The sequence below is a fragment of the Cyrtonyx montezumae genome, unplaced genomic scaffold (assembly GCF_038088225.1).
Source record: "Cyrtonyx montezumae isolate F1298 unplaced genomic scaffold, pur_monq_1.0 scaffold_14, whole genome shotgun sequence".
Taxonomy (NCBI): domain Eukaryota; kingdom Metazoa; phylum Chordata; class Aves; order Galliformes; family Odontophoridae; genus Cyrtonyx; species Cyrtonyx montezumae.
In genome coordinates, this window is record NW_027071870.1 from 4,379,606 (window position 1) to 4,400,355 (window position 20,750).

At 42.0% G+C, this 20,750-nt stretch overlaps 2 protein-coding genes across 2 annotated transcripts in view; one reads left to right on the top strand and one right to left on the bottom strand.

Moving 5' to 3' along the window:
* Positions 1-415: 415 nt before the first annotated feature.
* Positions 416-8,873, top strand: SRI (sorcin). Its single transcript, XM_065731301.1, has 8 exons — positions 416-510; positions 1,289-1,372; positions 4,765-4,834; positions 5,490-5,533; positions 6,468-6,615; positions 6,782-6,895; positions 7,458-7,516; positions 8,096-8,873. The coding sequence occupies exons 1-8, from the start codon at positions 460-462 to the stop codon at positions 8,120-8,122; spliced, it is 597 nt and encodes a 198-aa protein (XP_065587373.1). The 5' UTR covers positions 416-459; the 3' UTR covers positions 8,123-8,873.
* A 6,996-nt stretch (positions 8,874-15,869) lies between these two features.
* ADAM22 (ADAM metallopeptidase domain 22) overlaps positions 15,870-20,750 on the bottom strand; it is a 121,539-nt gene continuing 116,658 nt past the window's right edge. The window contains exons 32-33 of the mRNA XM_065731212.1: positions 17,489-17,612; positions 15,870-16,756 (exon numbers count right to left, since the gene is read on the bottom strand). Coding sequence (XP_065587284.1) covers positions 16,736-16,756; positions 17,489-17,612 — 145 coding nt within the window. The 3' untranslated portion in view covers positions 15,870-16,735. The remainder of the gene's footprint in view (positions 16,757-17,488; positions 17,613-20,750) is intronic.

The following is a 20,750-nucleotide window of genomic DNA, read 5'->3' on the forward strand; positions in this document are numbered from 1 at the left end:
TCTGCTTATCAGTGTACGTCTCTTCAAACATTCTGCTTATCAGTGTACGTCTCTTCAAATCTTAACACTTGCATACTTCGTCTTTCTTTGCACTTTTTCCAGCCTTTAATTTTTGTATCGCTGCACCCAGGTCTTACTTTAATTAGAAAGGTCTCTTGCCTAGGCATCATTATACGCCGTAAGGATTCTGTGATGGTATGAGCTAATCAACCACTGCGTCCGTACGCTTTGCGGTCACTGCAGAGACAACGCCCGCCCGGCGCTGACAGGAAAAGCGGGAGCGCCGCCCACTCGCGCTGAGGAGGAAAAGCCGCTGCGGGGCCGAGGCTGTACCACCCCGAGCGGGGGGGGGATCGCCCTCCGTTCCCTCAGCTCCCTGCGGCACGTCCCGCGTTCTCCACCCCCCGCGGCGGGGCACAGTGTTTTCGGCCGGGCGGGAGGGGCAGGTGCGAACCGAAGATGGCGTTCCCCGGGCAGCCGGCGCCCGGCGGCGGTTACTATCAGGGCGGGGTGAGCGGGAAACCAGGGCGAGCGGCGAGCGGGATGAGGGGCGGCGGGAGCTGGGGAGGGGACACGGCGCGATGCGGGCCCCGCGGGGACACATCAGCACCTGTCGGGGTGAGGAGAGGCTGAAATAGTACCGAAAAGTGCCTCAGTGCTGAGGCCGTGTGACATACGTGCTCAGGGCTGCTCCGAAAGTAATGCCTCCTGATTTTTATCGTGCCGGCCCGCGACGTCGGAGGCGCGGATGTTGGCGGTATGACATTGAGGTTGGCCCTTCCCGCCAGTGTTCCATTGCATTTTGTCGCCGTGTGACACGTGGCAGCAGAGGGGGAGGCTGACAAGAGTGGGATCCGGCATGGGAGCACAGGATGAAGCGAAGGTGTGGAACTGAATTCCCCCACGCGGAAGAAATGGCACCCACAGACTTCCCTCACACTGGACGTTTGTGGAGATCAGACCGCGGATGTGACAGTGAGGCCGTGGGTGGTGCTTTCAGCAGTGGTGACAGCAACAGCACCTCCACTGGCACAGGTTGTGCGGCAGCACACATGCCCTTGTTCATTGCAATGGTGGCAGCTGTTAAAAAATAGTATTTTGTACCTGAGAATTTGCTCTATCAAAGAGTGTTTTGTGCTCTTTCTTTCTGTTGCAGTTTCCATAGAAACAGAGAGGAGGCATTACTTTCAGAGCAGCCTCCATATATAAAAGCACAAGTTGATTCTTAAGTACAGATGTTCATACACTTTGCTGAATCATTAATAAATTTTCTTCTTGATTTCTGAAGTATGGAGCAGCTCCAGGAGGACCATCATTCCCTGGGCAAGCTCAGGACCCTCTCTATGGTTATTTTGCTGCAGTAGCTGGACAGGTAAACCTAGTGTACTTAATTTGGGGGGGGGTGGGCAATAATTTCTACACTGTTTTACAAATGCCTAATTCTTGCAGTTGGGAGCACTCCATAGTTTCAAGCTGTTGATAAACAGGTGAATGCCAGGTTAGCCAGTTAGGATTATTCAAGCTATATAGTTACTGCATAGCTACATAGCTGTACTGTATGTGATATATATAGCTCCTGTATGTGTGATGACTGTGTGTTACATGAAATGTTGCAGCTGAACTGTGGCTCAGCCATTGGATAGGTAGTGCTATTTTTGGAGGAGGAAGCCAGAAACATCAGCTGTGGAGCTGCTGTTGCTAGAAGCAGGAAATACTAGTTAGAAAGATACTGCTGTATGATGAAGTAGCTTAATAGGGTCATAACTGTAATGGCAGTCTCTACTTGTACCAGTATCCAGGTTTGTTTGTAGGACAGCATGAGCACTCTTTCAGAGCAAAGGGCATTCACAACTTTCTTCCCTTTGTAATTCTATACTGCATTTTTAATTTCCACGGTTTCGTGGCATGTATTATTTCTGTATAATTATTGTTGTTCCTGGAAATAAGGCTAGGAGCAAATCAGATTTATTGAACCAGAAATTCTGTCTTTGTTGGCAAAACATATAACATAGCTTTTTACTGCACACCTACAGGGTGCATGGAAATGTAGAACTCTGCTCCTAGATCTGATATCCACAGGTACACACAGTGACAGCATGGGAGTTTAAATTCAGCTGACTTGTGTAAATTTTCAGATTAAGACTGCAATCTGGGTTATGGCTTTTTGTTCACATTATTACTCTTTTCAATTAATAATGCTTCTTTCAGTCTGTACATTATTTCTCTAACATGCTTGTGCAAATGCATAGTTGCTGTATTTTCATAATAAAGGTGAACATTGAATTAACTTCTGTTACATGTAAGGGCTGTCCACTAAGATGGAGCCTGAACTGAATGACAATTTCCTGCCAGCCCAGGTGCTCCTGTGTTCAGGTGGCACCAGATTGTGTGTCAGGAATCAGCATTAGAGTCTGTAACTGATGCTGGAAAATTGAGTAAGGTCTTGCTGTAATGAGGAGGAGGGATGTATCAGCACACAGGATGCAGCACCGTTGTAAGAGCTGGACCTAAGCACAGCACAGACCATTCCCAAACTGTTCAGGTGGGGCCTCATTACTGAAAAGTAGCAAGCTAGTGGCTATGATCAAATTCGTACCTCAGATATTATGTTAGTACCCTAAATACCTTGTAGGTGTAGAAACCATTCCTTGTGGAAATAGAGTGGCTCTTGAAGTGTTTCATCCTTAGAATCAGAAGAGTCTGTTCCAAGGACCAGAGTTTGTCCAGAAGCAAAAATTCTGTTAGGTAGTCAGTGAAATCAAACATGAATTATCAGTTATTTTTACAGCCATCTATTAAAGTCTGCAAAAAGCCACATATCACAGTTTTCCAGTAGTACTCGCTATAGAACCAGTAACATCTTTGGTCATGGTTTGCCACTGTGTGTTTTCATGCCTAAATAATGTAGAATGTTGTCTGAGTTTTCTTTGAAGTGGTTTACAGCAGAAGTCTTGATGAATTGCCTTTGTTTCTGGAAGAAAGTCAAATCCTTATTACTGACTCCATAGGAAGTAATTTTTAATCTGTACAAGGCACGGAGGCTTTGCAAGAAATCTCTCTTTAAATTCTACTTTCAAAGATAAGGGCCAGACCCTTTTGTGTCAGTATAAACACAATCAAAAGATCATGCTTTTCTGTCTTACTTCCTACTCTGAAGTTACTCAGATCTGGCTTTGCTTCAGAATACAGAAGTACTTTGAAGATACTTGCTTTTTAATATGCATGGCTAATTAAAATCATTATTTTATGCTTCAGCTTTTCTGTGAGTGTCATGTTTCTGATACAACTTTATAGCTAGGGTGATGGAGTAAATTGGATGCAGTTATGTTTTTCTACTGCCATTAATGTTGCATAGAACCAAAACATTGTCTTTTTTCTAGACCAAGTCAGATGTCATTGAACATATTAACCACTACTTTCCCAATAAATGATTCTTGATTTACTTTCATGTCTGGAGGTTGGTGGCCCTACCTTTGGCATTAGGGTTGGAACTTGATGATCCTTTGGGTCCCTTCCAACCCAAGCCATTCTATTATTTCTTCCAGTCAGCTAGCTGCATCACTAAGAAGTACTTACTAGGTGGAAACACAAGGAAAATGAGACAGATTTGTTTTAAGTAGAAAGCAGTGTAAAGCATTAAATAGGGAATAACAAGTTGAAGTAACATTGCTTCTGGTATCTGCAGGTATAACAGTGTAGGGCAAAAGAAGGTGACAACAGTCTCTTTTAGTGGGATACAAACCCTACAGAGCAATAGCAAGTAAAACAAAGAAGTAAAATTGACTCACCATTTTCTAATAACAGCTCAAGAGAAGTACAGCCTCTATCCAGAGAGATGCTGCTTTCTTGGTTGCCAGCCTTTAAATGAAGGTGATGAGGATGATCCAGGCTCCTCCCCTTCCTGTCATACAGGTGCATTGCTCATGCCTGAGCTCCCTGGTTAGCCACGCCTTCTCACCTGGTGCTCAGCCATTGGTTCAGGCTGTGACCTGGCAACCTCACTGCAAATGTTCTGTTGTTGAATGAGATTAAATTATACTCAAAACTCCGTGAACTGAACTTCATGTTGGTTTGTAGGGAACATAGCTTAGAGTTGCCGTTCTCCTTTGTTCACTTTGCTGCTGTCCTTGACTTACTAGTAGTTTTCTCTGCTTGGATCTAAGAAGTGAACTTTGGAAGCACGTTGTTTTCTGAGCTGTGGGTACATATCTTTTTTGGTAGTTGCTTGTTTTGTTGTTTCTTTCTTTCAAAATAATTTGCTTCCTGTTTGTGTTTGTTCTGCTGACAACTTTCTATTCCCCAACAGCCCTTTTTCTTCCTTCCTGCCTGCTTGCCTGCCTGCCTTACTCCCTCCCTTCCTCCCCTTTCTTTCCCTTTTTTCTTAAAATTTGTAAGTCTTAAGGCAGTCTTGAGAAGAGGATGTACATGATCTGTGCTCTAGGCTTTTTACTGTTGCAATGAAATTATAAACCTCTGAAATGAAAGAAATACCCATTAAGCTCTGAGGAAACCTGCCCATCCTGCCATATTCCTTGAGAACACTAAATGTGAAAGGTAGTGCATGTTGCAAAACTATCAGCTAAAGAGACCTCATTAGAGATAGGGCTTATTAATGGACATATAGCAGAAATAGAGACAGGTAATCAGTAGTTTCATGGAAGGATAAATAAATTAATGCCTACAGGAAAGGGAGTGGGTACTGGGAGTAACCAAACTGGGAGAGTGATTTAAAGCAATAGCTGATACATCTTCTGTTATCGAAAGGATGGACAAATAGATGCTGATGAGCTACAGAGATGTCTCACCCAGTCAGGGATTGCAGGAGCCTATAAACGTAAGTTAACAATTTAAACAAAAAAGCAGCAATGCTAACGTGCACTAATTCTTATACCATCTACTAGAAAGTGCTTGTAGTTGTGCTTTCTTCAGTTTCTTTTACTTGCATGGTGAAGAGGCTTTCTTTCCATACGGGCTACTTTGAAATGTAAGTTCTCTTTATTTAGTTCTGTGCACATAGGACCTCTCTTCAGCTGCCTTCGTTCTCCACTGCTGAGCTGTGCAGTTTTGGTTTGCAATGGACATTGAGCTTTGATACTGACCACATCATTCTGTGGAAGAACACCTCTGTCCTGGGGCATAGCGTTCAATTTACAAAATTGAGTAAAGGGCCTTAAAGTGTTAAAATGATCTCTGTGGTAAAATACGGATGACCACTTCGATTGAAACCCAAAACCTCTATGGATTGAGCCAAGAGCAAATTCATTTTATATAGAATTTGAAGTGTCTCCAGATTGTGTGCTGTCAGTGTTTGTGACAAGCAATGATGACAAGCTCTTATTTGGATCAAAGCATGATCTGGCTTTGTACAGTGGAAGAGATCATATAATATTGTATATACTACTTTATATTATAATAAGTAACTTAAAGGTAGATGACTAAAACTGGAATTTTCAAAACAATAACTGTTTTCCTTTTTGTAACTTAAACAGCTTTCAACCTGGAGACATGCAGACTCATGATCTCAATGCTGGATGTATCCTTTACTATGAAGCATAAACATTTAGCATTATGTAAGCAAACATAGGAGAGTACCCAGTATTCAGGAAATACTTTTCAGTTTCCGTTCAGCCTTCACTTGTTATGTATTGTGATTGAGATGTGCTGTTCTTATTTGTTTACATTTTTACAGTTCTAATAAATGAGTCTGTCAGAGATTGATTTTTTGTAGCAAGTGGCATTCCTCTAAGACTTGGGGGCTGCTTATCCATTGGATGTATGAGGAGGCAGGTCTGACAGCCCAGAGCAGAGGCCAATACGGTAATGTCCTAATGAATTAAGCATCTGTCCTGTACAGGTTGGATATCATCTAAGGCCTTCCTAAATCTCATTCATTGAATGAATTCATTCAAGTATCTAATAGTATATGGCATCCAGCAGTATGACCTATGGAAGATTTAGATATACCATGCAGGGTTGGAATCTTTGGAGTTTTGTAGTTCACATATTTTGCTGTTTAAAAAGAAAATGAATGAAACTGAGACATCCAGTAACTCATGTTGGACAAACTGCCTATGATACTAGAGATCTGATAATATTCTCAGAATTCCAACTTATTCTTTTTATTTGGCATCTAATGTTACTACATATATGTCTTTTATCAGTAAGAATTTCTCTGCAGCAGGTAGAGGAGGAATTTGTTAACTGAGTCACATTCAGAAGGTCTCACTGAAGTGTGGATGGTCCTCTGACATTTGGTTTTGGCCAATGATGTTACCTGTGTGGGTGCTGAGGTATGCTTCAGTTACGTTGCTATCATAGAAGTAGTAACACAAAACATTGTTACCACTGACCTTCAAAGAAAGAGTTTTTTCATCTACAGATGATAAGAAAGCTGATTTCCATTTGACTGAGGGCTGTCTGTTTTAATCGATGAAGTTAAGGAACGTTTTTCTTAGCTTTGAAATCAGAGAGATATGTCTGGCACGCTGGGATTTAATGAGTTTAAGGAACTGTGGGCTGTGGTCAATGGCTGGAAGCAGCACTTTATAAGTTTTGACAGTGACAGGAGTGGTACAGTGGATCGTCAAGAACTGGAGAAAGCCTTGGCAAATATGGGTAAGCTGTGAAATTTCCTTAGTAACTTCCTAGTAATTAACTTAACTAAGTAATTAACTAGTAACTTAGTAATTTCCTAGTAACTGATACCTGGTATTTCTAATAAAAACATGTTCCATTGCACTAACTTGCCCGTCTTCAATACAGTCTTTCTATTGTCAAATAGGATTTAGACTGAGCCCGCAGGCAGTGTCTGCAATCACCAGACGATACAGCACTCGTGGCAAGATTACATTTGATGATTACATTGCCTGCTGTGTGAAACTCAGAGCTCTCACTGGTACGTCGGATTAGAGCCTTGTTACCATCATCTCTGTGATACATTTTCATTTCATAAAATCTATTTACTCAGCTTTTATGGAACACATAATAGGTTTGGGGTTTTTTTTCAGTGGATTTTACAAGCAGAACCACAACAATTATAGATGATGATGATTTAAGTCCTGTTGAAAAAATGGGCTAATAGAAGGTTTGTTCCAGGGACTGGTAAAGCTGTGTTACCAAAGCTGGAAACTGTGTTTATTAATGGAACAGAAAGTGTTGTGTATGGCAAACATACGGATCAGATAAGTCTTGAATTGTTTTGTTCTTGAGTTCTTAGTCATGTGATTTCCTTTCTCATTTTGATCAGTCTTAGAACCTTGAACCTCATGTTTTGCTTTAAAATGAAATTGAGGAAAAGATTGCAAATGCACATAAAAAGTTGTATAAGGATTAATGCAAACTGTTGGCTGTTACAGTCAAGCACTTGCAGTAGGCATGGAGCCAAAATACAGTACAGTTCATTCTTAAAAACTGAGTAGTTTTTCCCTAATTTTTGTTTTGTTTTTCTATTTTGGCAGAATGTTTTAGAAGAAGGGACGCATCTCAGCAGGGGTTTGTGAATTTCCAGTACGATGATGTAAGTGAACTTAAGGAATCAGTTAAACTTTTGTGATAAAACTAAGGAAAAACTTAGAATCAAACATCTGTAATTTCAGTTAGTGCCTCTTGTGTATGGTTGTAGTACTACCTGAGAGGCCAAAGTTTTGGGGTTTCATTTTGTTCTGTTCTGTTGGGAGTTCAGCCAGGCAAAGCAGTTGGAATTGAGTATTCTATCACAAAGTTTACACACACTTATAGAGATGTTTACAATTTAATCATGCATTTTATGTGGATTCCTTTATGGTTCAAAGAGACGTAATGCTTGCTAACATCGCTTGGACTTCGTTTCTTTGTTTTAAGGCTTGGTAGGCATTTTTCCAGGGAAAGACTGGGGGAGGTGGTGGAGTGGACACAACAAATTGTACTCAGCTGTGTAGGACTTTGCTTGCTGGCTGTGTCTATCTGTGTGAGATAACTTGTTAAGGAGATGCTTTGTTTTAATTGACTATTAGGTAGTTTTCATATGCAATCACAAAGCCTTATTGCTCATGGACTGTTTACAGTAGGAGGAAAAAAAGCAAAACCTTTTTCTAACAAGAGATTTTTTTTTTTTCAGTTCATACAGTGTGTTATGAGCATCTAAAGCAAAAGGGAAGTTGTGGATGATCACAGTTAACATTCCAGTTTGTGCTTTGCTTTGCCAAATTACTGCATGATTGCGTGCCTCAGTATTGGAGATTACGTATTTTATGAAGGTATTGCTTGACACACTTGTTTGGTTTTGATAATGGATATAAACTAATCATGTACTGTCATGTTTCACTCTCAGCCTGTGACTATTAAAGATTTTTATTTTCATAAACTTCTAAGGCACAACGTAACAAAGATTATGCACTTAAGAATATTTTGTGTTTACTTTTTTCTTATGATTCACTAAAAAACATTTCTGGGGTGAAAGCTACCACTCTGTTTTAAACAATATCATGCAGGTGGCATAAGAGAATGTTCTTTTGTCTTTGGCAATGAAAGATGTGTAAAAACTGAACTGCAGTGATCGTTCTAAGTCGTGGCTGTTAGAGCATCAGTAAAAGTTCAGGTGCTGGTTTTGACAGCTGGGCATTTTTAAGAGGAGATCAGTGACACCGTACACTGAGTGTAAGACTGCCTGCTCCAACTCCTCGTACACAGGAATAAAATAAAACATAGCAGAGAACTCCTCTTTGTAGAGGGGGCATTTGTTTCATTAAGATTCTTGCTCTTTTTGTGTCAGTATATAAAACATTTTAAACCAAATAAGTGTGCTGTGTCAGTTCATACGTTCCCTTTAACTATGAACTTCAAGTTGCCAGACTGCAGTGACACATCCGTTAGTGCTTCTCTGTCCTTCTCTATAAACCTTCCTGTTGTAAACACATATACATGCTAACTTGAATACAAAGTCCAAAACCACTCCTACCTGTTTCAGGTGGAGTTTCTTCATAAAAGCCTTTATTTTTCCCTTATAATGGAGCTGTGTTTTAGACCTGTGACTCAAATGGTGTTACCAGTGCCCTGGTGTTTTATCTGTTGCTGAGCAGTGCTGTGCAGCTTCAGTGCTGCCTCTGTTTCTCCACGACTCCAGTGAGTTGGTTGGGGAGGGGACACGGCCAGGACTGCTGACCTGAGCTGAACAAAGCGACGTTCCAAACCGTATAACACCACGTTCAGCAAGAAAGTCTGTCCCAAGTAGGTGTTGCTTGGAGTGGCTGGGTGTGAGTCTGCTGCTGGGAGGTGGGGTGTGGCATTTCCCCATACACACTCTCCTTTTTTCTCCTTCACATATTTAACTTTTAATTTGACTTGCAGGGATTTTCTTCTCCTTTTTGTTTTAAGACTTTGTTCGCCGTCCTGTAGGGGGAGGGCAGGCGGGGAGCCGGAAGCTGGTGAGTGCTTAACTGCTGGCTTGTGCCAGTCCAGCACAGGCCTGGTATATTCATGAAAGAAAACAGAAGGCAATAACGAATACAACATTTTTGTAGTTAAATGGAACTTACTCTTTGGTCTGAGACCCCAGAATTTGTGTTATAGATACAAAGTTAGGCCATAAATCTTGATAATCAATGATGAAATAACACCTGGGAGTAAAACTGCACCTACAAGTATAAGCTTGGCTTGAAGAATGCACTTAGCTGATCTGCACCATGCAAAAATGCTCTGGCTTACTCACTTACTGTGGAAACAAGGAAGTTCTTCACTTTGGAAAGTACCAAGATGGGTTATGTTTCTGTGAGTTTATTTATTGTTTTTGAGAGAAAGGTGGGGGGCGGTGTTATTTTTGTTTTGCTGGTTTTGTAATGCTCTCTGGCACGGTGAAAGAGGAAGCCAAAACCAAGACTCTGGGTCTTCTTCTTCACTTTATTTTCCCATCTTGAGCCAATCACCTCTTGAGCTGCAAAGGGCTGCAAGAATAATGGGAACCAGCTGGGTTATCTTCATGGATCTTGTGAACACAAAACAGAGAAAACTATGTAAAGCAAAGAGCTCCAGAACCAGGAACAAATTCTAGTTCAACAAAGAAGCCACTGCCTTCCATAAGCACTTCCCAGACAGAGTGTTCACAGGGACTGGCAGAGTACATCACCTTTCACTTTTAGACACCAATGATGATAATCATTAAGGTTACTAAGGAGTGAGTACAGTGCTGTCATCTTTAAAAACTTTAAAAATTGCTCTTCCATTCTGGCAGATCAAACAATAACTCAGAACTGAGGTTTTCTCTTCCAAGAAGACATACTTGAAAGGATCCTTACGTGACGCAGAGTGGGATATTATTCTGTATCTTCATACAAACGACTGGGAATGGTTTAAAACGTACCTGTATTTTCGAGGTTGCTTTCAGACACCCATGCCTAAGGAGCAGCAGGACAGTCAGACCAAGATTGGGAAGCTTATAGGATCATCCGTGTTTTAGGCAACAGCCTTTTTGTCCAAAGGCATCTTTAAAACAGGACATGATGTGCTAAATACAATAGCTTAAATAGAAGAAATAAAATACACACGTGGTTTTTGTCATTGAAAGTCACTTTACTGATGTTACAATGTGTTAGTAACATTGAAAACCACAGGCATTTGTATTAAATACTCTCATAGAAGTAGATATTGTGATGCTGTTATTAAAAGAGAGCAGGAATTTAGAACCCCAGATTACGATGATGTTATTTTATAAAAAGCAACGTTTTGTTCAGCTACATGAAAGCCAGATTCATTCACCTCAACTGCCCAGTGCCTGAAACACTGATGGTAACGACATCGCGCTCAAAGATGGAAGCTGTGAACTGCAGTGCTTCATTTTGGTGTTCGTCAGAACCGTGTAATTCTGTTACATCACGTACAATTCTTAAAGAATTTTAACTACCAAAGACAGCAGTATGACGTAGATCGGTTGTTTCTGCCAACATCAGCCCAGCCCTAGTGCTGAGACACAATTCTCCGTGCCTCTCCAGATGTTCTAGTGGTCAGGGCTAGCAGGAGTGGAAAAATAGATAGCTTTCTCTTACAGCAATGTCCAGGATAAACATCAGCACAAAATGACACCAATTGGCAGACAGCACCCCAAAAGCTTTGCAGAAAGAACTGGTCATACTGTCAATAGTGTTTTCTCCAGCAGATTAAAAATTCTATATCACTTTGCTATTCTGAAAAAAAAAATACTCTGCATTTATGCGACGTTAAAAATAAGTACTGTACTCTATTATAAAACACTACCCATTGTAATACATCCTTACCCTTAAGAAGGGAAAAATCGGGTTATATATTCACAGTTTGAATATGTTCTGGACTGTATTTCCAAGCATAAAATAGGCAGATTCTTTAAACAGGCAGTGAGCAGAAGTCCTTGTACCAATCACCAAAAGAAGCCAGAATTTAATCAGAGCCATACAGTATCGCATGATCAGCTGCTAGCACCACTACACTTAAAGTCAGTCAGGCCTATATACAGGACTTCTAAATCAGTTGTAAAAATAACCTTTCCATGCTGAAGTTTGAATATATAAGGTCTTAAGGCCTTGAGACTGTATTTTTTTAACCAAACCTATTTTTTCTTAATTGCAGGAGTAGGGAAACAGGGAAAAATCAGCTTGTTGCTTTGACATTGTATACTCCAGTAATGAAAAATAGCACGGCACCTACGTTCCTCCCATCAGAGAGCTGCTCTGTGCTTCTTTTTCATCATCTTCCTGCTGTACTGTATGGCCCTTTCAGCCACTGCAGCTCATGTAACCAAGTTTTGAAGGAATTTAAAAGTGGTTTAGCTAAAGTACTTCTTAAAGAGAACTAAAAACAGCTGGCCCAGCAAGGTGAGCCAGTCATCACATACATTTCTCATGTTCTGCATTCTGACCGTAGTTTTGATTACTTGTCTGAGGTAACACATTTATGATGACTGTTGCAAAGTGGTTGCTGCAAAGTGCTCTGGGGTGACGGGGTACCACCTGCTGGCTGGAAGAGTCATTGTTTCCAAAGCTTTAGTTTTATCAGCATCCAGACCTGAGGCAACGTACTTTTTCTAAGCTAACTGACAAATATTTGGGTCAAAAGAATGTTATAGTGTCTCTGGGAGAACATTTGCTGTTTGTAGTGAAATCACACTTAAGCATCCTATTTGTGCTGCAACTACATCTGCACCATCGGCTTCACTGCTTTCTTTTCTTCCTGCTCTATCACAGCATAACAGCTACGTGCACATAGGAACTTCACCCCACCATGCAGACATGGGACGGCAAGCTCCACAAATGTGTGCAGTTTGCTTTTATTTGTCTCCGGGAAATCTGACAGAAGACAAATCTCATATTGCTGCTAAGTGTCATGTGGTTTGGAAGCCATGCAGAGGGTCATCGGCAGTCTGATGGATGATCCATTTGGAGCAAAAAAGCAAACTGTAGACCAGAATGCTCAAGTTCTTAAAAAATGAGGTAAATCAACCTTACATTGTGGTTGATAAGATTGGCTCAAGCAGTGAGAACGATGCAGATATTCAGACAGTTTACAGAAAGAAGTAGATCGTCTTGAGACTTGGAGAAAAGGAAATGGGACACAGCACGACTTCTAGGTAACGGTGATCAAAGAAACTGTCATATCTTTCCAATGAGGAAGAGAGAGAGATGAACACAAGGATGAAAACCTCCAAATGGTTCTGTCAGTGCAAATGAGAAACAAGGCTCTTTCACCTCTACCGCAACATGAGGAAAAAGCACTGGAAAGACCGTACCTAGGGCACTGTGCAGAAGGGCAGCTGACTCGCTGCTTTTGTATCATAGCTAACCAACACAGGAGGCTGCTAGTGGCCTTAATCATCACTCACAGGAGGGCTTTTAGTATGAGTGGAAAAGGAATGGAAGAAAGGAGGAGGAATTCTGTATGCTGAGTTTTACACTAGAATCTGGTAAGCTTGGTTATGCCGGCTAGGTCTGGGATTTGATGACAGAGGTGCTAAGAGCTCACCTATTGTCATGTAGGATTATGGGAGTCTCGTAATTGTTTCACGTCACATCCTGTTGGCAAAAGCAAACTACATGTATTCACTGATGCCAACAGATCCTTTAGCACACTGAGGATGCCCACGATACAATGACCACAAAGTTGGTCTGAATCTGTAGTATATGCATGCCTGTACTAATGTACAAACCTACTCTCAGCCCTGGTTTTGGCAACAGTTTTTTTAATTGATGTTGACAAGACCACTCAGTTCATTTAAAACCAACAAGTGAGACTTCAGTACACTAGCTTGACACCATTTCTTTTTCTTTAATTCAGGCTATAGCCCAAAGGCCCATTTGTTCATTAGCATAATAAAAATTAACTAATGAGTACATCAGCATACAGCAGCAATAGCACAGATTAATGAAGTTCTCACCTCAACAAATCCAAAATTAGCAGGTAGATTTTTAGTCGTTAAATTGCAGCATCACTGTGCAGCTTTATTATCTGAACACAGTCTGTATTTCTCAGTCTCCATTGGTTAGCGATATTAATTTTATTTTAAATTATACAAGGTTCTTCTCCCACATGTTGAACTACATGACTAGGATTAGTTTAGCTCATCCTGCTATTTGTATGCTCACATGGACAAGTAATTATGTATTTGAGAAGAACTGATAACCTCCCCACTTCAACAGGTTTCCACAGCATATCTGGCAAAAACAAGCCTGAGTCTGAAGGAGTCAAAATGACTGAGCTATCTTACTCACTGTACAAGTACTCTATTTTAGACTAGATGAGGTATTATGCAGCTATTTATATTGCTATTGCCAGTGTAACCAGTTACTGTGGGTAAAGACGCTCAAAGTTACTAATCTGGCAGCTTTCAACACGTTTTAAAAGTAGGAAAGCACAGAATGCAAGCAAACAACTTCCTCTTTGGCCTCCGTTGGCATTAGAGGCTTTCAGAGCCATGCACGCTCAGGATTTGTGCCATCAGAAGGTCTCCAGGCTGCCAACGTGATGCACACTTTTCTGCTGAAGAATTTTGCAAAAAAAAAAAAAAGGAACATTTTGTGATGTTCCCACTCTAGACAACCAAAGTGAAAGTCAATGTTTATTACACTTAGAACTCATAACTAGACTTCCAGTTACTACATATCTCCAAATGTGAACGTGACTGTTAAAGTTACACTACAGACACAGCTGGATATGCTACGAACGCATCATACCAAAATACGTGAGAAGCTGCAAGTACACAGTACGTTGAAAATACAGTCGGGAGCCATTTGTTTCCAAAACAAGAAGCTATGAACGTGACACAAACAGCCAATACATCCACTTCTGTTTGCCAAATCTTGCTGCTTCTTGGTAGGGCAGAACGGAAAGGGCACAGTAAAGGGTGGTGAGTATGAAATATGCACAGGAATCTAACCGGATTATTCCAAGTCACGTTCTACTTTGTAACCAAACAAAACAGCGCAGAAGGCACGTGATGAACAGTCCAGTTGTTAGAGACAAAATACTAAGACTGAAGGGGAAAGCAGCAGTGAGGCAACAGAATGAGAAAGCGGCTATCGGGTTAGCATGATTTCCTAATTGAGGTGAACTCCTTGCGGGTTCTGCTCAACTTCCAGTGGAATCGATAACAGACTTCTATTGATTTCAAGTGATTACGGCTCAGGCCCTAATTTCATGAGCTATGCACTATCAACTACTTTAATCCAGTTACCTACACTCAAAGTAAATCTTTGCAAAAAATATTCCTCTGTGCTGATAGCTGTTCACAAAAGTGCAGAATCTTTTCCTCAAGCGATTACCAGTGGCTGGCTCTTCCAACACGTTCTGTCTTGAATTTGTACTTACTTATTCATATTTGCCTTTCTATAAAATACTTACCAGAACCTGCTGACTGTGAAGGAAACCATTGGAACTCCAAGGTCACTATTTTGTTATAATCCAACACGCAGCCTAATCATAAAATATAGTGCTTCTAAAAATCTTATATATTTTATAGTTGCTGACATCTTTAAACATTTCTTAATTTAGTCTTACATATATCTGGCTTTATTCACTTACTTAAAAGTTAAAAAAATATATTAAGAGGCTGAAAATGTTGGCTTTGCTTCTTAAAGGAAATGCATGAAAGAGGTAGAAGATTCAGAAACACTGCAGATGTTCCCTTTGGGATAATATCTAATTGATAATCTGTTGGGCAAGGTATTCAACTGAACCATACAGAATCGGGTATGCTGCTCTGTGATGGTGCTACTTGAAGCTAAGAATTCATCATTTTTGGAGAGCTGGAGAATTACAGATCGATTTATCATGGTCGTTTTTTTACTGAATGGAAACGTCCACCTTTGTTTTACAGCAGACACCCTGTAGAAGTCTCAGTGTTTGAAACCTATCTGTCCGTTTATTCAGGAGACCAACATCTCCACGGTAGAAGTGTTGGGATTTTTTTTTCCATTTTTTTAGGCTAAACTCACTTGTACTCAGCTTATGGTCCCCCAAAAATTTCAAGGGGACTTCAAGGGCAGCAAGTAAAGCATTCCAGCACGTGGCACAGGAGACTCCAGGGACAAATGGAAAGACAGCAATGACACTGTCCACTTGCCCAGCGTTGGTATTATCTAGTGCAGTGAAATTGTCAGGCTTCTCGTAAGTTACACTTTCTCATCCAAAACAGCATCTGAAGTCGTGACAGAGAACTTCACACCACCACATCCTGAACTGAGTATGTAGAAGTATTCCCAAGTTTCCACGAAGTCTGTACTGTATGTTAGTTCAAGGCTCTGTCTGTTGTCTGTGGGATCGTTCCTGATCGCCCGGTGTCGGGTTGGGTCATCTCACTGAACAGCACTTTTGGGCCACTTCTTACAATGATTGAAGACAAAGTGCCACTGTTCTGATTCCAACATTCCACCGTTGAGATTGTCGGTTACTTAGGAGATAGTGCACATTTTGGTTGAACACCAGTATCCGAGACGTGGTTTTACAGTACTGTACTTTCCGTATTTCCAAGGTTGTCTGCTCATATGTTAGAAAATGTGAAGTGTGACAATGTTAGTCATGTTTCTTTAGGCATTTGGCAAAATACACTTATGTATAACAGCTATTTTTGATATTATCAATTGTTTACATATATACAGTCTGTATACTGAGATTATAAACACGTAAGGTAAAAAAAAAAAAAGGTATAATCCTTGTTTGTTTGATGTTTAGGTTCAAAGAGTTGCCTTTCAAAGCTTGAAATCCTGTAAAAAAAAATCCTATATTTCTTACTCCTGCATGCTAACTTCTACTACAGTATGTTGTTTATCCCTTACACGTGGAAAGTAAAGAACACAAGGTTCATGCACACAGCGTACAAGTTTACATCGGACAGGTTCTCCTGGGTGCACGTTCCCGAGGCCGCTCAGTGTGACCTGGAGCTGCACTAAGGCAGGGGAAAGCCCCAGCCCCCTGCCAGGCGGGGTGCGGGCTGAGCGCGTCCGGTACCGTGCGGAACAGCCTCGTCACGTCCAGCCAACGCTCCCCCGCTGGGTGGGATGGGTTTGGTTGTTCTTTACATCAGATCCATGAAATTCTGCTTGACCAAAAAAGAAAAAAAAAGAAAAAAAAGAGATTGCTTCTTCCCTTCCAGATGAGAGGAGGTTCTCGTTGTGGTCACGGGCATCTGTGCCGATCTTTCAAATTGTCTGAGAGCAGATGAATGTGCAATGACTCAGTGGTGCTGAGTTTGTACAGAATTTGAAGTAAACAGTTCTGGTGTCATCCCAGGAAAGTGGTGCAGCTAAATGGAAGTCTCCCATAGCTGGAGAGGCAGAAAAGGGACACAAACACACATTATACACAAAGACACACAGTCTGCTACCCAAGCGGTGTGAGTAGGGGATTGTTTCGGAACTGCATCTACATCCCTCTGGCACAAAGGCTGCGCCTGTAGATCTCCTGAGCTCACAGCACAGACCCAGACCTTTCAGCAGAACGTGCAGTCAGCATGCTGTGGCTCTACATCAGTCGGTCTGAAGGATCTATCTAGAGTATCTTCTGTGGATGTGAGTGAGGCTCCCCGTGGGAGCAGAAAAAGCCTTTCTGGGTCTCCCAGGGCCTGATGCGTGCCCCTCACCATGCTCCTCGCATCCTGCTCAGCTGCAGCTTATTCAGCTTTCCATCACACTGGAAGGCAGCCATCCCCCAGCCCAAAGGAGCATCTCTGGCTGTTTCAGACCCCTGGAAGGCCAAGGAGGGGAGCCAGACTGCCCTCTTCAGCCCAGAGGCTGCCTCAGGCACACTTGCAGTTTGAAACAGAAGTACTGAAATCGGCTTGAGGTGTGAGTGCCACCTGAATGAGTGTATAAACACAGCCTCCAAGAGTGCTCTAATCTGTGCCAGAGGCTCAGCCCTCAGCAGCTGCTTGAGCTACAGATCTGAGGAAGCGCCAGCTCTGCTCTCACTGTTGTTCAAAGATCTGCCTCGCTTCTCTTTTGCAGAGCTACCAGTAAATTACACCAGCAACAAAAACGCAGAGAAGAGGGACACATACCCTGGCACTTTGCCTGTTTGCCTTCTTCTCCTCATCAGGAAGTGGTGGCATTGGGTAAGGGTATTTTCTGCTGGAAGCAATAGATCCAGTGGATGAAGATGGGGACTTTGCAGGAGACAGTGTCCTGAGATGTTGAAACACAAAATAAATGTCATGGCTTTGGGTCCCAGCACTGCAACAGCAACTGCCATTACTCTGAAGCTTGGTTCAGAGCCAAGTATGTTGTCTATTATTAGCTCGATACTGGGGGGACAAAGTTGTTTGATCAGCAGTCTAATCGTTTCATGACTATAAATAAAGGTATTTATAGCTCTCAGGAACACTGGAGGAAAAAATACAATTTCCAACTTATTAGAATCGTATTGCTTATAAGAAAATGATTTCTTAAACTGATTTATATGCTAATGTAATTAATCATTTTAAAATTAACAGAACTAAAAGACATGGCGCTATGAATCTTAAATAGAAGCAGTGATAAATATATGCTTGTATAAATACAAACTGAACAGTGCTTTCTGCCAGTGGATGACTAAATGACAATTATCAGATATTTAACATATCTTACACATCTCCTATGTTGATATAAACATAGCAAATAAACCTACTATCTTACAACAATGCATTAATTTACACATATGCATGCACTTGGAGGCCAAACTGTTAGTTGTGAAGAAACAAAGGCATATACAAAGTGCTAATAACAAATTATTGGACATGCAAGCATCATACAGTGCATATTGTTCCAGCCAAAGAAAGAGTCTGATGAGAATATACAAAAATGGACTGATTAGTCAATGGCAATCAGCATTTCTGTACAAGGTGAGTAGAGTAAGCAAGAGCAAGTAAATGTTTGAATCACATGAAAGGCATTCTTTTCGAGTCAATAAGGCAGCAGCACATTATTGACTGAAATTTTATACCCAAGAAAAAAACTCTAATGCTTCTGGTTTGAGAATCTGCACTTTTCCCACTTGAGAGGTTCCTATAAGGCTCAAAATCTGGGCAGAATAAAAGGGGGAAAAAAATAACAAGAACCAAAGCTCAAAGTAGAAAATGGGAGCCCCCCCACCCATAACCTTCTGCTCTGCTCTGCAGACTGAGGGTGTTTTTCTAAGGAGGCCTCCCATGAGTGCAGGCACATCCCCCAGAGCCTCCCTGAGCACTGCTGCCTGCTATTTTCTGTGTGTCCCTGAGATGGAAGCACTCTCAGTCCCCTCACACACAGCAGGGGCTAGCACCATTACCAACACCACGGATAGCAAGCAGCCCCAGGAACCAGCCCTGGCTGACAGCTGACTGCCCTGCCTCTGGGATCTGTGGGACCAGGTCCTTCTGTCTAGTGAGGGCTATGGACAAGCCAGGGGCTCTTTTGTGTCTGGAATTGTTCTGTATCTCTGTTAGTTAAGCAAAATCATTCACCTTTAAATAATTACTTTTATTATGGACTAGCACATTGTTTTCTTCTCTCTGTAGCTCCCTACAACAGCACACTCTCTCGTCTGCCATACAATGATTGATGATAGCCATGGGCAACGAGGTGTCAATGGAAGTTATATGGTGACAGCTCTCCAGCCTGGCTCAGGAATCTCTAACGCCTCACGCTGTAACCTCTAAACAGCAATTAGAAATTTGGAGTCAGTACAAGTATCCAAACACTGAAAAGTACATCCTTAACACATGCACTTTGATCATCCATTAAGATGAACTGGACATTAAATAGCTACTGCCTTGTAAAACAGGAAATTCATCTGCCCAGCATCATGGATCTGGGCACCAAACTGCACAGCAAGAAAACAGGTTATTTCTCAAAGAAATCCATGGAAAGATTCTCAGTGGTAACCTGCTCAGTGCTGTGCTGCTCACTGCCCTGCAAGTTCTTCATCTATGCCAAATCTGGACAGAAAAATATCACTAAAAACAATATTAATGGATATAAATTTAAAGAAATAAGGAGAGGGAGAAGGGGGAAAGACAAGGAGAGTAGATCTGACAGATTAACAGTAATCTGTTCATTCATGGTTTTTCCCTAACAGCTTCAGGAGGATTTAAAATCTTGATGGGTAAAATTCTAATGATGCACCTGGAGATGAGAGGCAAAGAACCAAGCATGTTAGCTTTCACTTGGTCATCCCTATGAGAAAGCTGTTTATTCGTGAAGGTACCATGGTTGCCTCCTACATACCATAGGCTCTTCCTATGGGTAATACTGGCATTACAAGAGTGGGCTGTGGCAAGAAGGAAAGCCATGGCCAATCTACCTCTATATGAACACCAAAAGGCAACCCTGGAAGGAGCAACATTCTCCCAGGAATGAGGCGTCTGGAACCTTTCTCTGCAGAGCAGGTCCTCTGAGCAAGACCCCCAGCAGCCAGGTGACTGTAACTCAGAACCTGAGCAGCATCTTCTAGCCTTGATTTCTCAGAAAAGAGGAGGAAATTGGAATGAGAATCAGAGTTTGCAGAAGCAGACAACTCATTTATGACAGACGCACCGTTAGCTAACCAGATACTAGCTGCCTGCTTCTCACTGAACAGGAGGTGTGCAGAGCTACTGGGAAGAGTCCGCAAGTGAGCACCTGCAGAGAGTCCAGCTGGATGTTCACAGAATCATAAAATCACAAGGTTGTAAGGACCTACAAGATCATCTAGTCCAACCATCCACCCATTCCCATTGCTACCACAAGCTACTAAACCGTATCTCGTAGCTCCTCATCCAGATGCCTCCTGAACACTGCCAGGGACGGTGACTCCACCACCTCTCTGGGCAGGCCATCCCAGTGCCTGACCACTCTCTAAGAGGAAAAGTTTTTGCTTTTGTCCAATTTAAACCTCCTCTGCTACAACTTGAGGCCGTTCATACTGCTGGAGTCAGCGGGTGGCCCAGAGGAGGGCCACAAAGATGATAAAAATCCTGAAGCACCTTTTCCATGATGACAGGCTGAGGGAGCTGGGTTTGTTCAGCCCGGAGGAGGCTCTGTGGAGACCTCACTGCAGCCTTCCAGCATTTAAACTGTCCCATCCCCAGAAGCATTCAAGACCAGGTTGCACGGGGCACTGAGCAGCCCCATCCAACCTGGGGAGCAGTCCTGTCCATAGCAGGGGATTAGGACTGTGTGGTCTTAAAGGTCCCTTCCAATCCAAGCCATCCTGTGATTTAACAATTCACCCATGTGTGCTACATAAAGCTTTCCACTGCAGCCAGCAGAGGCTTCCTAGGTGACCATCTTAAACTGGCAGCTTTTTGAGCAACATGCCTGTGGTGG

Bases quoted from the DNA above. Each gene is read 5' to 3' on its own strand.
- SRI (XM_065731301.1), top strand. From the start codon at position 460: ATGGCGTTCCCCGGGCAGCCGGCGCCCGGCGGCGGTTACTATCAGGGC. The intron at 1,373-4,764 runs GTAAACCTAGTG...TGTTATCGAAAG, and splicing joins TTGCTGCAGTAGCTGGACAG to GATGGACAAATAGATGCTGA. The intron at 7,517-8,095 runs GTAAGTGAACTT...TTTTTTTTTCAG, and splicing joins TGAATTTCCAGTACGATGAT to TTCATACAGTGTGTTATGAG.